Below are 15,768 nucleotides of genomic sequence, written 5' to 3'. Positions count from 1 at the left end.
CCAAGGCCTACCTGAGCCATCAGTTTGGTCCTAAGCAGGTGAAATATCTCTACACCAGAGTTGGACACTGATGAGGTCCTTGTGTTGGTTAGAGCTATTCCCTGCATCGGGGAGAGGCCTGTAGCTTCTGATAGCTATTTAAAGGAGGAGAAACCAGGAGGTTGCCTCGGGGGGGGGGTAAGGCAAGGAAAGGAGGGAAGTCTGGAGAAAAGGTTCCTAATCCCTCCAGTCATAAAGAGCAAAACATGTGCTTCAAAAACTAACAGACCTATATTTACATTGAGGCAAGTGTACTGTTAAGGCACATGTAGATTTGTTTTAAAATGTGGTCCCAAGAAGGCAAAGAAGCCTGTGGAGAGGGAGCCAGGACCTCCCTCCTTTTATATATTTTATCTATGAAACACACACATCCCTCAACAAAGGCAGATCTAGCACAAAAGGTCACAACAGAATGTCCACCTGCAGTATGAATCTGGTTCTGCAATTTGCAAGATTACAGACCAGTCAATCCAACCATGTTTCACCCACTAGTTTAATCCCACCCCCAATGCTACAGTGGGGCTGCCTGCTTTTTAGTCTCGTAATTAACAAAAAACCCAGCACAATACAGTGGTACCTCGGATTAAGAACTTAATTTGTTCTGGAGGTCTGTTCTTAACCTGAAACTGTCCTTAACCTGAAGCACCACTTTAGCTAATGGGGCCTCCTGCTGCCGCTGCGCCGCTGGAGCACAATTTCTGTTCTCATCCTGAAGCAAAGTTCTGAACTCGAGGTACTATTTCTGGGTTAGCGGAGTCTGTAACCTGAAGCGTATGTAACCAGAGGTACCACTGTACCATTAACCTGGCTACACATTTATCCTTTGCCTTCCCTCACCTGCTATGCACTGTGTGGATTAAGGGAAAGTTATCCTGGTGACATCATAGACACCATTCCTGCTGCAAACTTGTGGGTGGCGGTGGTTGTTTTCCAGAGCCTAACCCTGGAGAGGAGGAGGCCCCTTTGAATGTCAAAGTTAAGATCCATCTTCCCCAGTAATTGAAACAAGTCGCCATTACATCAAATGGAAGGAGAGCTGGGTCAGAAATTCAGATAGAGAGGCTTTCATTACATTCTGTACTGGGGTCTATTGATAAGGACACAGCCTCCTGCCAATGTATCTGGCAGTGAGGAACAACCATTACACTCTCCTCCTCAACCACACGTATCTTGCAATTCTAAAGGGAAGAATGAAGCAAACGCTTCACACACCTTTTGAAGCTGGAAATAATGTGGCTACTTCCAATGTGATCCCCATGCCATGCTTCTGAAAAACGGGTGATGGCTGCATGCTTCCATACTGCAGAGCGTATATGTAGATAATTTTTTTTAAAGCACCGAAAATGTGGGAGACAAAACACAGACATACAGATAAAACATATGAAATGCATACCAGCGAAAAATATAAACCGCAAGATATCTGAATTAACAGACCATATCAGAAAGCAGTTCAGAATATATTAAAATGTATTTATCTATATCTCTAAATCGGACTAATAAATCTCCCAGCCAGTAAAATAGCAAACACTAAAGTGTGCGAAGTTAATATATTTGCTTGCTCAATTCACTGTGGATTTTCTCTTTAATTCATCCTTAAGACATTATACTTGGTTGAGTAGTATTTGATACTATCTCAGTTTAGCAACTTTGAAATCTGTGCCTCGTTCCTTTGTGGAATGCTAAATTCTTTTTTGACTTCATTAGTCCCATTTGGAAATAAGTGTGTATTTGATATACAAATTATTCTTATATTCTGCATAGCTTTCTAAAGATGGCTTTTAATGTAGATATTCCACATTACATCTTCCTGTCATGGTTTTCACCATTTGCATTCGATATATTTTGGAGAGGATGTTTACCCAGAAAAGGATACAGCTTCCTTGCGTGTGTACATCACTGAAAGCACACCACGCTGGAACAGAAGCATATGCAAAAGAAGTTTTCTGCTATAAAAGGTCTAATTTCAACTGTCCCTTTGGTCCCTGGCCAGCAGTTGGTTTTGCTGGAGAACCACTTTTAAGAAGTGGGAGGTGGCAAAGGTATGAACTGCTGGGATGCCCTAATGCCACAGACGCGGCTCCCTTTCTGCACATTGTGTCTGTTTATATGATACCACCTGAAAAAACAACTCGATTGTCCTTTTCTCAATTCAAATTGAAGCCGGATTGGAGGGAAATGCATCAGACTGCAGTACTCTACAGTGGTACCTCGCAAGACAAATGCCTCGTAAGACAAAAAACTCGCAAGACGAAAGAGTTTTTCATTTTTTGAGTTGCTTCGCAAGACGAATTTCTCTATGAGCTTGCTTCGCAAGACGAAAACGTCTTGCAAGTTTGTTTCCTTTTTCTTAAAACCGTTAATACCCAGGGAATCTGTGCTTCGCAAGACGAAAAATTCGCAAGACAAAAAAACTCGCAGAACGAATTAATTTCGTCTTGCGAGGCACCACTGTATAAGGAATGAACGGATCATAGAATTGTAGAGTTGGAAGGGAACCCCCAAAGGTCCTTTAGTCCAACCCCCTGCAATGCAGGAATCTCAACTAAAGCATCCATGGCAGATGGCCGTAGATATGGCTTGTGGCTCACATCGCATGCTCACCACTTCCCAAACACACTGTAGGAGCACACTTGATGCAGAGTAAATAGGAGCATGTACACAGCCTTTGTGTCTTTGGGAGGCGATTGGGTAGCAACCCACTGGGGGACAGATTTGGCCCATGGCACTCTGCTCACCCTCACATTTGCCACCTATATTCTCAGGAACATATAAAGCAAGGCACATGAAGCTGCCTTATACCAGATCAGACTATTGCCCATCTAGCCCAGTCCTGTCTTGTCTGGCAGACAGTGGCCCTCTAGAGACTCAGGCAGAGAAGGACCCTCCCCAACCTTCACCTGCTGCATGAGCCTTCTAATGGGAGATGGCAAGCACTGGATCTGGGAGCTGTGACCACTGAGCGCTGATCCCTCCCTTAATAAAATAAAATAAAAACTCACAAGAATCCTTTGAGGACTTTGCAAAAGAGTTGCTTTCCTAGGGCCAATCAATAAACTCCAAAAATATTCAAATTGAAGAGTGTATCAGCAACAGAAGGCTCCTAGTAGAGAATAAAACCAAAGCTTTTGGAGCAAAGAAATTCATGGTCGCCCCAGAGTCCTTCAAAAACAATATAAAAGGCGAGAGACTGACTCTCAACTCTCTGCTTAATACCAAGATCTGAATAAGCCTTTTGGCTGAACAAACAGCCTTGTTGTGCCTCCTTCTACTTGAGCGAGTCAGGAAGTCTTCCATTAATGTGATTTTCCCATTTCACCCAAACTGGCAAACTACGGTATGGTCAACAGCTTCAGAGCAGGCCAGTACATTAAGCCAACATCACACCATGGTTTACTATTGTGGCTTATTCCAAAGCTGCTAACCACAGCTTCCTGGTTCGGATGAATGGGAAACAAGTGAGTGAAAGAGTCACTGCTGTGTTTGATCAGTCGCACGAAGGGGCTGTGCGCACAAGGAAAACTGATGAAGCGGAGATAACAACCGTTTGAACTTGCTCATTCTCGCTCTAGGCACTGTCACATTTCCCGGCAGCCCATATATCATGGAGCAGCTCAAAGCAGCAAAACGAAACAACAAGGACTAATATAGCCAATGGGAGGGGACTTCTCGACATTCGTATGCGCAGGAGCACAAGCTCCTCCCTTTCGCTCCCTGCCACGCCCCACAGTCCAAAGGCATTAACTAGGAAAGAAGTTGACTTCCTGGGAGGACAAGGGTAGAGCTGACAAGTTGCTTGATCCGGAGAAAAGGCAGCTCAGCTTCGGCTTCAGTTCGTTCCAGACTTTGCTCATCTAAAGGGAGGAGAATAATAATAATAATAATAATAAATTTTATTTATACCTTGCCCTCCCCAGCCAAGGCTGGGCTCAGGGCGGCTAACAACCAATAATAAAAACAAGTTGAATTAAAACAACTTAAAAACAAGATTAAAATACAACATTAAAATACAGCCTCATCACAGGAGGAGAAAGGAAAAAAGGGGGAGAGAATCAGATTGACTCCAAGCCAATGGCCAGGCGGAACAACTCTCTTACAGGCCCTGCAGAAAGAAATCAGATCATGCAGGGCCCTAGTCTCATGAGACATAGTGTTCCACCAGGCTGGGGCCAGTGTTGAAAAGGCCCTGGCTCTGGTTGAGGCTAATCTGACTTCCTTAGGGCCCGGGAACTCTAGGGTGTTGCTATTTATGGACCTTAAGGTCCTCCATGGAGCATACCACAGAGAAGAGGAGAGAAGGGCACAATTTGGCATTCAGGCAAGGCAGCGAGGTTCTTGAGGGGCTGCACCCAAGGCAGCGTTGTGGGGCGGGGGAAGCATGCCTCAAGAGTAAGCCAAACTTTTACAGAAGACTGATCCCCCGACTTTTTCAAGCCTTGTGCTGCTTCAAAGCAGCCCACTTGTTGCCACTGGTAAATTGCTCTTTTGGAAACAGCAATATGGAGAGAGAGATGGAAAATGTTGTGGAGGGGGTGGGAGTGGAGTATCCTGGCTGACTGGCAAAAACCCAGAACAAGGAACTCTCTACTCTGCAACACTGGGTTGCTGGTCCCATTCATTCATTAATAAATACACACTGGCTTAGAGGGAATTCTGCCTTCACCAAACCCAAAAAGAACTGGGAATTCTCACGGGAGACACTTAAAAAAACCAAACTGGCAGAAGCTGAAAGGAACGATCACCCACCAAGTATCTATTTATATAGACACAGAAAGATATACAGGTAGGCTGCAAATATTTTAAAAAATTTGTGCTGTTTTGTTTTCCCATCCTGGGCTCCTGTGAGAAACAACTGAGTAAGTAATACAGTGGTACCTTGGGTTAAATACTTAATTCGTTCTGGAGGTCCGTAATTAACCTGAAACTGTTCTTAACCTGAAGCACCACTTTAGCTAATGGGGCCTCCTGCTGCTGCCGCACCGCCAGAACACGATTTCTGTTCTCATCCTGAAGCAAAGTTCTTAACCCGAGGTACTATTTCTGGGTTAGCGGAGTCTGTAACCTGAAGTGTATGTAACCTGAAGCGTTTGTAACCCGAGGTACCACTGTACAATCGTATCTTGGAAGTCAAATGAAATCCGTTCCAGAAGTCCGTTCGGAAGTCCGTTCGGAAACCAAAGTACAGCTTCTGATTGGCTGCAGGAAGCTCCTGCAGCCAATCGGAAGCTGTGCCAGCCACATCAGATGTTGGGGTTCCAAAGAACATTCGCAAACCGGAACACTCACTTCCGGGTTTGCAGCGTTCAGGAGCCAAAACGTCCATGTACAAAGGCGTTCAGGATCCAAGGTACGACTGCAACAGCAATTATTTTTAAAAGCACTCACCTCCTTGTGACCTTGGATCTGTGAATTGACAAAAGCCCCCAAGATGTGAGATGTTAGAGGAAGGTAAATGTGGATCAGTTGGGTCTCTTGGTGCAGACAGTACAGTGAGAAGTAATTGCGCAGCTCCATAGTCAGAATAGCGTTCTCTTGCTGTGAAAGAAGAGGAGAGATCGGTGGGATGCTCCTGAAGCAGACACAGAGGGCAGGATGGATGCAACATATGTAACTCAACAGTTGTCTCTCATGCTAGAATGGGGCGATTTAAGCTCCCCTGTTTCTGGAGCTTGGGCACCCACAACAGCAAGAGCCCCAGAGGTTTGTAAGCAACCACAAAGAGGCAGCAAGTCATTATCGACAAGGGGAGGCTGTTCTTACCCAACCTGTCAGTGACTCACATATACAGCAGGATACAGACATAACTGAGAGTGCAGGGAGCAGCAAGAAAAAAGCAGGTGGCTTTTTTTCTGGATCAGGTCAGGCCATACAAAGCCTATCATCCCCTTCCTTGCTCTGCTGAAGCAGCTTCCTCTACTTCCCAGGCTCCCCAGATCCGGACTGTAGGAGACCTAATCCCCTATGAGACTCTCTATGTCTTTTAGGGACAAAGCTCCACGTCTCGTCTTTTACAAAGTGCTTTCTCTTTGGGGGTGCTCTGTCAACAGGAGCCTGCTTAGCCCCATCTTTTCTGGCTTTCCACCAAACTACAACCTGTGAGCAAATGCATGCTGTCAATTGTCAGATCCAGTTTACTTTTTGGTTTTACCTGTTTGGTTTTTGTTAACCTGTGAATGTTTGATTCCTGGATGTTCTTAGAGACTTTAGCAAGAGTTTTAGATGGTTTTACCATTTTCCTTTTTTAACGTGTGACATGTATACCACTCTGGGGATTGTTATGGTCAGAACACATGATCCACAACTAAATCAAAGAGGTAACTCTACACTACTCAGAGTGTGTCTTTGTTTTCACCCAGCCCACCAGTATTACCCTATTTTGCACAGATACTGAAGGTGACTAAAACCCAAAACCACTCTGAACCATTGGAAATCTTGACTAGCAAGAGTTTCACAGGGCACTGCCCACAGCCAGGTGGGCAAGACCTGGATAGAATGCACAAAGCCCTGAATGCTTAGAAAGTACATACAGTGGTACCTCAGGTTAAGTACTTAATTCATTCCGGAGGTCCGTACTTAACCTGAATCTGTTCTTAACCTGAAGCACCACTATAGCTAATGGGGCCTCCTGCTGCCGCCGCACCGCCGGAGCACGATTTCTGTTCTCATCCTGAAGCAAAGTTCTTAACCTGAAACACTATTTCTGGGTTAGGGGAGTCTGTAACCTGAAGTGTATGTAACCTAACGCGAGGTACCACTGTACAGTGGGAGAAGCAGGAGATTGTACCTCCACTATTCGGGATTCCAGCTGCTCCACAGACTCTGGCTCTCTGTTCTGCACTGTGGCACTCATCATCTGCCTCTTCATCATGCTATATTTATGCAAGGCTCTCTGGTGCTTGTGCAGAACTCCCTTCTCGTGCCGCTCGCAAAGATCCTACATCGCAGAGAGGAAAGTCAGGTCATCCTGTAAAGGAGGATGCTTTCTATACAGCTCATTTCCACATAACAGTGGTATAAAGAGGTGTGGGATAGAGCTATTAATGATGAATTAGCATGTGCCATTAAGGTAAGATGGGGAATACACAGGAGAAATGATTTCGAGGAGCTATAGAAGGTGTTTTTAGAATTTGTACTGTTAAAGCAGAAAGGGAACGAACCATCACAAGAGGTGTTGAAATTTTGGGAGGTTGGATAGTTACAATGGAATGGTCTCAGTGGTGGGGTGAATTTTTTTGTTCTTTTTTATTAATATTACTTTATCAAAATAAAAATGGGGGGGCACAGAACATGCTGGGAAGATAGCACAGGAGAATTGATTAAAAAAAAGATTTAAAAATAAAAGGTTCTGCAATGCTAATATAAGCCCGCCCATATATTAAAGGATTCAGAAGACCTCATCCATCCCAAACCCTTGTTTGGTTGGAACAATGGAGAGGGCTTTTTCTGCGAATGCACCCAGAGATGCCATCTTTCAGGGTGGCCTCCTTCCACTGCAGCATACAGACCTCCCTGTTTCAAAAAGGCTTTTGGTCTGCAGATATTGAGTTTTACCACCACTTGGCTTTTACTGTTTGACTCTCCAGTTTGCATTTTAAATGCACTGCAGGAAACTGTTCGCTGCCAGCAGTGTGTATGTGTGTTTTGTATTTTATGCTCTGTGTTTCGTGCCATGCTAAAATGCTTAATAAAAAGATTTGCAAAAAGACCAACTTGGCCTATCTTGCTCCAAGAAATAATTATTATTTTTATGATGCAGTCAATTTTAAAGAAGTTAAAAAGAATTACCATCTTTTTTAAAAAAAAAAAAAGGTTTGGTAAATAGCAGGTAGCATTTGGAGACACAGGAGGTTGTCAAGGGCAATAATAATGAGCACACTGGGGGGAAAATAATGAGCACAGCAGAGTTCCTTCTCTGCCAGCACCGTCTGAATGTTTACCTGCATCACTTCCCAATATCAGAATGAAACAGATCTCTTAAGCTGGGAAGCTTTTCATTCAGATCTCATATTTGCCACAACTTCACTATGTGGGCCTTAAGCAACACACCTTTTCTCAGCCTCTATCCCCCCATCTGTAATAGGGGGGACGTACTACCCCACTTATCAGACATAATTGGCTCCCATAGTGAATTAAAACACCACAGGAAGTTAAAATACATCATACAAATGCAATACAAAATCTTAGGATACATGGATGTGAGTAGGATAAGGGGCTGGTTCACATGTTACACTAAACCATGGCTTTGCAATACTTAGACAAGCCTCTGACCCAGAGCAAAACAGAGATTACTTTCAGCTTCAAAGAACCGCAGTTTAATGTTGCATGCAGACCAGGAACCCTTGTTTAAAACAGACAACTGTTAGTTAAAACAAGACATCATCATAATTTATGGTTTGAAGATGGCTTGTTTAGCAACTAACCATAGTTTATGTAAACCAGGATTCCTGGTTTTGAACGTAACACTAAACTGAGATGATCTGAAACTGCAAATAACCTTGGCCGTATTTCCTACCCTGCTTCACCTCCCAGGGCCAGCCCACAGCCCTGAAAAAGGCCCAACTTGCCACCACAACCTCCCGAATGTCTAGTTTGGCCTCCCAACTCATTCCTTGGATAGTTTTCCATTAAGCCTCGTGTAACGCCCTCAAACAAGCACACACAGCTGAGCCATTTACTCACACACTGGCAGAGAGAAAGCAGGGCTTACTTTATAGGACTGGAGCAAGTCCAGGAAAAGGTTCAGCTTCTCCACCACATCATTCTCTTCCTGTTTACCCTAGAAAGCAGAAGGGCAAATGAGTGAAAGAAACAGGGTGGACTTGGGCTGCAGTCCATCTAGGCACAGAACACAGGGAAAGACATTTCCAAGTCTCTTGTCCCAACATCTCCAGTATCCTACAGTGGGAGTGCCCTGGACTAACAGGCTTAGATGCCAAGGCTGTCCATCTAAGCAGGGCCTGAGAAAGGGAAGTCATGAGCCAGGAGGCTCCGACTGGGAATCTGGAAACAGGGTTCGATGCTTTGCTCTTTAAGCCACCGGGGCTGCAAAGAGGATGACCTGGCAGACCACTGCCGCTCTGCAGCGCCACACCAATAATGACTGAAAGCTGTTGTGCAGTTAGTTGTGCAGCCAGGCAGAATCGGATGGTTTGAGGAACCATCAGGGGCAAACCCGGCCTTATATAATAACCACACCCTCCGACTGCAATCCTCACTCTAAGGCATTTGACAGCCAGGCTGGCTGCTCTACGGGAGCTTCATATGGCTGTCAAAACAAACAGATGACTCTTCACAGCAGAAAGAGAGAGGAGCAAAGTGTCCCCAAGTTCAGAGAGAAAAAGGAGTGACTGAGAAGAGAGAGCGTGTGTGCCAAGACCACTCTTCAAATAATCAGCACCTTCCCCCTTAAACATATTCATGCACATGCACCAAGCCACCACAGTGCTGCAAACTCAGCAAGGCATGGAGAATTTAGGTCGGGTTCCTTCCAGTGATGTATAAGCCACAGAAAGGCACAGATCCTCCTCCTTTTCTCAAGGAGATGGAGAAGTGTCAGGTACGCAAATCTGGGTGGGTGTGGAGCTCAAGTTATGACTCCCGTGCCTCATCTTCCTTTCTCTGGGCCACTGGCCTTTTAGAACCTGCCTGGGCTGTGCTACTTGCTTCTTACCCCTCCAGATGAAAACCAGTATCCCTATGAATACCCAGAAACATGGCTGTTTGCAGGTCTGATCCTGCAGGGCCCTGAATTTTATATTGGGGCGGGGGGAGTGCTATGGGGAAAGAGAGGCACAACCACAAAGCCCGTTTCCTTCAAGGAAGAAGCAGCAGGAGCTCACCTGTTGAACAGCTTTGTCAGCCAGCAGTGCAAATTCGACAGAAAGGCCTTTCAGGGCCTGTTTGAGGTTTCCCCAAGCACTATTGTTCAAAGAAGCCCAGGAAGGGAGTGGGGTTGTGTCGGAGCCCAGAGCACTACAGGAAGAAAAGAAGCATGCAAGAGGGTCTAGGAAGAGACTTCCACAAAGCCCACAGGCTGCCCAAGGGTCCCGTGTCCCAAATGACAGCTCTGTTTTCTTCTTTAACTAGACCCTCATTATGCTTTGCAACTCAGGCCCCTTCCCCCACCCCCAGTGTACACCCTCTTCTTCTGCAGCTGACAGCTACAGAGGATAAAGTGATCAGTGATCATTGTCAGAGTTGCCTGTGATCTGGATCAAAAATAAAAACAAAAATTTTGCAATAACGTAAACAGGATCCTGCCACTTGCACACATTTTGCAAACTGAGCAAAATGTGTATAGATTAATTTGTTTACACACTTCCAAGCCCATCATTGCAACCCCACCCCCAGGTGCTAGAAACTTGCTTTAAACAAAATGAAAGCAGATTCCAAATTCTGTACCCACCATCAAATCCTGTGCTTGGACAGTGCTATCACAGAATCACAATGTTTACACAGCCTTGGTCATTGTACCCAGAGGCAGAGCTGGCTACTCCAGCACCCCAGGTGCTCATGCTGTGCACCTGGGGGGAGTTGCCACGAGCAGCAAGCATCCCAGGGGGTTGCCACCCATGGCGTGTGTGCCAGGGGGGTGCTGCAAGCGGCCCAGGGGGGCAAAGCGGCAATGTCACCCCCCCTCAGGGATGACACCTGAGGCGGGCCGCACCCACCACACCCCTTTTCTCCACCATTGATTGTACCCATCTGCAAAATTAAGGCTTGTTCAGATCTAACATAGGGCAACACATAGCAGCCAGCAGAAAGAAAGACTTAAATCAGTTGGTGCAAGGAGTGCCCCGTGTGGCCACAATGAGGGCAGCCACTTATTGCAATTCCACTCTCCAGTCTTCCCTTGTAGCTCTGTGTATATTAAGCTCAAGCTGTCCTAGCCTTTTTAGGGCGCATGGAATGATCAGGAAGCACACCTTTCTTCAGATTATTCATGTTCCATCAGAAAAGGTGGGAGACTAGCTCCAAAGTTCTGCATGGAACAGGAGTGTGAGCTCACACAGACACACAGTTCTTGCAAAAAGGTATCGCGCCTCTGACACTAAGAATCAAACCAGATGAGATAAAGGTCATCTGTTGTGGAATTTCTTCAAATGCTAGCAAACAGAAGCAGTGGGGCACTTGGTGTGGATCAGGGCAGCAGCAGCACAGAGGAAGGAAAGCAACACCTTCTCTCTCTGCAGCATTCCCCCAAGTTTCTATGACTCCAGTCCCACCCTCTAAAGAAGTTGCTATCTGCCCCATTTGGGAAAACATTCATGCACATAGGGAACACCTTTGTGTACAGAGCTTAAGGGGACAAACAGGTTTTGGGTGAGGGTGGTGGGGAGATGTGATTTGTTTCAGAAAAACAGTGCAAAGGGAAATAGTTGCTCTCCCACCCCACAGCACCACAGTCCCAAAACAGATCAGGGCCCCTCGACAGCTGCAATTTGTCATCATGTAAAAAGTGACCGGACAGATCTCCATCATCTCATCTAGTTTATCCTGTGTTTGAGGTTGCAAAAGAGATAGTTCAGTCGAATCCAGTTCACCTTAGTTCCTTCCCGAACAAAAGGAGGTCTGAGGCATTGTCAACTGCTCGGGAGGCTATCCTCTCCGTTCGATCCCGCAGTTTGTAAAAGCTGTTGTAGATGTTTCGGATCAGCTCCCTGCTGGCAGCGAACTGGACCTGGATGTCAGCTGGCAGGAAATCCTAGAGTGGAACACAAATTAGTTCACAACCGGTCCTACGAAAGAGCTTCACAGAGAGAGAGAAAAGTTGCCTACAAGCTCAGACAGCATGTATGTCAATTAGGAATCTCTTTGCAACTCCACACGACCCACTTTTCCAATAAGCAGAGAATTACAAAAAGACGCTCACACACCCAGCTACCAGTGTCGCAAACATAGGGAGGTGTGGAAAGTTAAGCTGGAGCTCTGCCAATACATGGATCACAAAAGGGTGAAAAGCATCCACCTTTTTTTCCAAGAAGGTGGAGCAGGAATCAAAAAAATGGGCAGATGTGTTGCCCAAGTGATGATTTCTTGCAAAATCTTCCAGGGTTGCAATAGAGATGGGGATAGTGAAGCCAGACAACCAAACAAGGCAAGGTGGGAGATCTTCTTAAAAGCGAACAGCAGGGGACCCAATTATATCAAGAATGCAGAACTGGGGAGGGCAAGGTTAATCCTCCCTACCCCGTGCCATTTACCTGATGCGAACTGAACTCCTCTAGCTCCTGTAAGAACCTAAGAATAGGCTGCTGGATGAGGCCAGTGATCCACCTAGTCCAGCATCCTGTTCTCACAGGGGCCAAACCAGGTGCCTATGGGAAGCCCAAAAGCAGGACCTGGGCACAGCAGCACACCCGGTGGTTTCCAGCAACTGGTATTCAGAAACATTCCTGCCTCTGACTGTGGAGGCAAAGCACAGCCACCGTGGCTAGCAGCCTACTAGGTACCCCAGTGGAGAAAGCACACAGGTTCATATATGCGATAACATATGTGAACCTGTATGTTATCCCTAGGAGGGCAAACTACCCTCAGGTATATACGGTACTAAAAAGGGCAGTAAAAAAAATTGTCCTTGGGGAAAGTGCTACAGCCATGAGGATTAAGCAGCCCCTCTCTTGTGCTGCAATAGCCCTAATGCAATCTGCTCCCCATCACTCCACAACACAGCTCCTTTTAGAATGCATTTAAGGAGACAGGAGATCCAACCAAACACATTCCACATTTATAGCTTGGTCCTAAATCAGGCACAGGCAAACTCGGCCCTCCAGATGTTTTGGGACTACAATTCCCATCATCCCTAGCTAACAGGACCAGTGGTCAGGGGTGATGGGAACTGTAGTCCCAAAACATCTGGAGGGCCGAGTTTGCCTATGCCTGCCCTAAATGTTAACTGGAAAAAGTAGTCCACCTTGTAGTGATCACTCTGATCCAGCAGATGGCGCCATTACAGACACTCCCCCCCCCCTTTTACAAAGACAACCAGCTAATTATCTCTAGCTGCTAGAAAGTGCGCTGTAGATTGCAAAACTGCAAGCAGAGTCTGTTGTTAATATATTCTTGTACACTGTGTAAGTGCAGGTGCTCCATAGTTAATAAATATTGTTGGACCACCATTTTCCTCCTCCCCTTTCACCCAATCAGAGCCAGGAGTCAGCTGCAAACAGTGGGTGTGAGCCTTCCACACACGGCTGAGCTCCTGAAATGCCAAAGTCAGTGGGATCGAAGCAGCCTAAATGAGCGCAATTGCAGCCAGCGCCTCTCTTTGCTCTTACAAAAGAAGCCTTTGGGAGCTTCCTGTTCAAATAAAACCGCTGCTGTTTTCCAAGCAGGTAGCAGATGTTCCAGCTACATGAGACAAAATACCTTGGCCTGAGTTGCGAGCTTGCAAGTCATGAATTCGTCTCCCACACCCTGGACCAACTCCCTCAGCTTGTTCTGCACATCCTGGAAAAGCAATGGAAACAGATTTTGTTTCAGAGGGGGAGAGAGAGAGAGAGAGAGTACGCGTGTTTGTGTCATCAGGTGACTTACCCTCAGTCCGTGTCTTGTGACTGCACAACCTTATTGAACACGCCAGTGTGTTTTGCTTCTCTAGGCAAAGCAAACATGTGTCCCAACCGTTAATTGCCTCTTGCGGGGGAGGGGGGCAAGCTGACACACCAAAAGCAACGCTGCCAAGCAAGGCCAGCTTCGAGATTGTTACGGGAAGGAAACCTGCAGCGCTTCCCTGCTCCCTCCACCGTAAGAGACAGGCAGCAGTCTGACCTTGCAAAGTATTGGCACTGGCTATGCTTGCAAAACACCCTCTTCCCAAATCAACTATTTCGCCAGATTCCTGCTGAACGCCACATCACTGTATCTTAGAGCACTCCCAATTCCAGTCTGGCTTCTTCAAGAGTGAACCTTCTATGCTCTGGCACAACAATACATTTGAATATCCAATAACAGGAAAGGCCTTCATGTGGGACATTGCAGTCAAGCATAACTATGTATAACTGCTAGTTAGTGCGTGAAAGGGTTAAGATCAGAGAGGTCTCATGTTACACTTTGAAGGAGAATTATACGAAAATGATGCATCATTGGTATTTTACTCCTAGTAAATTAGCTAAAATGTATAAAACAAAGTCTAAAACATGCTGGAAATGTAAAGAGAAAGAGGGTACTTTTGATCACATGTGGTAGTCATGTAAGATGATAAAAGACTTCTGGGAAATGATATATAATGAATTGGGGGGGGGGGGTTGAAAATAACCTAAGAAAACAAAAGCCCTTTTTTAGGCATTACAGGACCAGAGATCCCAAAGGACCAAATGAAACTATTCATGTACGTGACTACGGCTGCGCAGATTCTGTCAGCCAAGAAATGGAAAGACTGTACAACTCTGACCAAAGGAGAGTGGCAGATAAAATGGATGAACTATGCCTATATGGCAAAACTTACAGGAAGAATTAGAAACCAGGAAGAGGAGGTCTTTAATAAAAAATGGGGAAAGTTTATAATCTATTTGAAAAACTATTGTAAACAATTACACACATTGGTAGGATTGACAGAAACCTTGTAGCAAAAATTTGAACTATGGAATGATAAAGGATTTATAAGAATAGAGTTATGAAAGAGATGCAAAGTGAACAATCATTATATTAAGATCTATAATGGAGGGGGGAGTCAAAGGGGATTATATGTTTATGTTTTTATTTTGCTTGTTTATATAAAATAGAAAATGCAAAATTATTTTTAAATAAAAGATCAGAGAGGTCTGTTCCTAGACTCAACTAGGTCATGCCCCCTTATCTTCCTGAGGGAGGAAGTGAAGCTGCTTCTCTGCCTTTTAATCTTACTCTCTCCATGCCATGTAACTGACCAGGATGGACATGTCTGAACATGCTCAAACTTCAGCCCAAATGTTTGAAACTATATTTTGTATTTTGCACCCAAGAGTAAACTACCTGTGTTCTCCTTACTGCTGCGTAGAACAATGCATGAATCAGACCTTTGGATTTAGTAAGTAAGGCTTTTAAAGTTACTTAACAGTGTGTGGTCTGTTCATTGCTAGAGGGTTTGAGAGAAGGGGCAAGCATTTTAAGGCAGACTGAATGGGATACACAGAAGGGTTTTTAGAAATCATTCCAAACAACTACTGGAGGATACTAAGAACTGTCAACTTTAAAACTATGAGACCCTCTGAAAGGTATTTTAATGAAGCTCAAAAGGGTTGTATCCAGTATTAGTCCCATTCAGTACCGGCCACTGAATTTAGTGGTCACGGTTATCTTAGGATCTGTAATTTTAATGGATCTACTCTAGGCAGGACTTAGTTGGAAACAATCCAAAGTGATCAATGCAAGAGACATGCCACCGAGAGTGCCTCTATTTCATATAAGCCATGGATTTTGCTGCAAAGCTGACCTTGTGGACAATCTTAGCTCCCCTTTAAAAGCATTTTTCCAGCCCTCCAGGTTGCCAAAACAGAAATCTGGAAATGTGCAACAGCATCTCCACTCTATTGTTCTGGAATCTTTGGAATGTCTTGGATAGAACCATTATTAAAAATAAAAAATAAAAAATGCATTCCTCATAGAACCCATAGGCAAGATTCCATCACAGACCTCAGGGCCCCTCTGTCCTAGTTTCCAGGAACCCGGTGCTCTCTGGCTAAGGCCAATGTGAGTCGCAGTCCAAAATATCTGGAGAGCAGCAGGCTGGCAAAGACTGCTCTGTCCCCTGCA

The 15,768-nt window shown here is 45.2% G+C and overlaps 1 protein-coding gene across 1 annotated transcript in view; it reads right to left on the bottom strand.

Annotated features, from left to right (window-relative positions):
- Nucleotides 1-2,487: 2,487 nt before the first annotated feature.
- The window catches only part of SNX8 (sorting nexin 8), a 39,078-nt gene continuing 25,797 nt past the window's right edge, over nt 2,488-15,768 (bottom strand). The window contains exons 5-11 of the mRNA XM_081889264.1: nt 13,405-13,485; nt 11,580-11,740; nt 9,876-10,008; nt 8,744-8,812; nt 6,821-6,970; nt 5,422-5,571; nt 2,488-3,890 (exon numbers count right to left, since the gene is read on the bottom strand). Coding sequence (XP_081745390.1) covers nt 3,777-3,890; nt 5,422-5,571; nt 6,821-6,970; nt 8,744-8,812; nt 9,876-10,008; nt 11,580-11,740; nt 13,405-13,485 — 858 coding nt within the window. The 3' untranslated portion in view covers nt 2,488-3,776. The remainder of the gene's footprint in view (nt 3,891-5,421; nt 5,572-6,820; nt 6,971-8,743; nt 8,813-9,875; nt 10,009-11,579; nt 11,741-13,404; nt 13,486-15,768) is intronic.

The sequence above is a fragment of the Podarcis melisellensis genome (genome assembly GCF_964234715.1).
Source record: "Podarcis melisellensis genome assembly, chromosome: 14".
Lineage (NCBI taxonomy): Eukaryota > Metazoa > Chordata > Lepidosauria > Squamata > Lacertidae > Podarcis > Podarcis melisellensis.
Note: the sequence above shows the minus strand (reverse complement) of the source record. Positions and strands in the feature narration are given on the sequence as shown.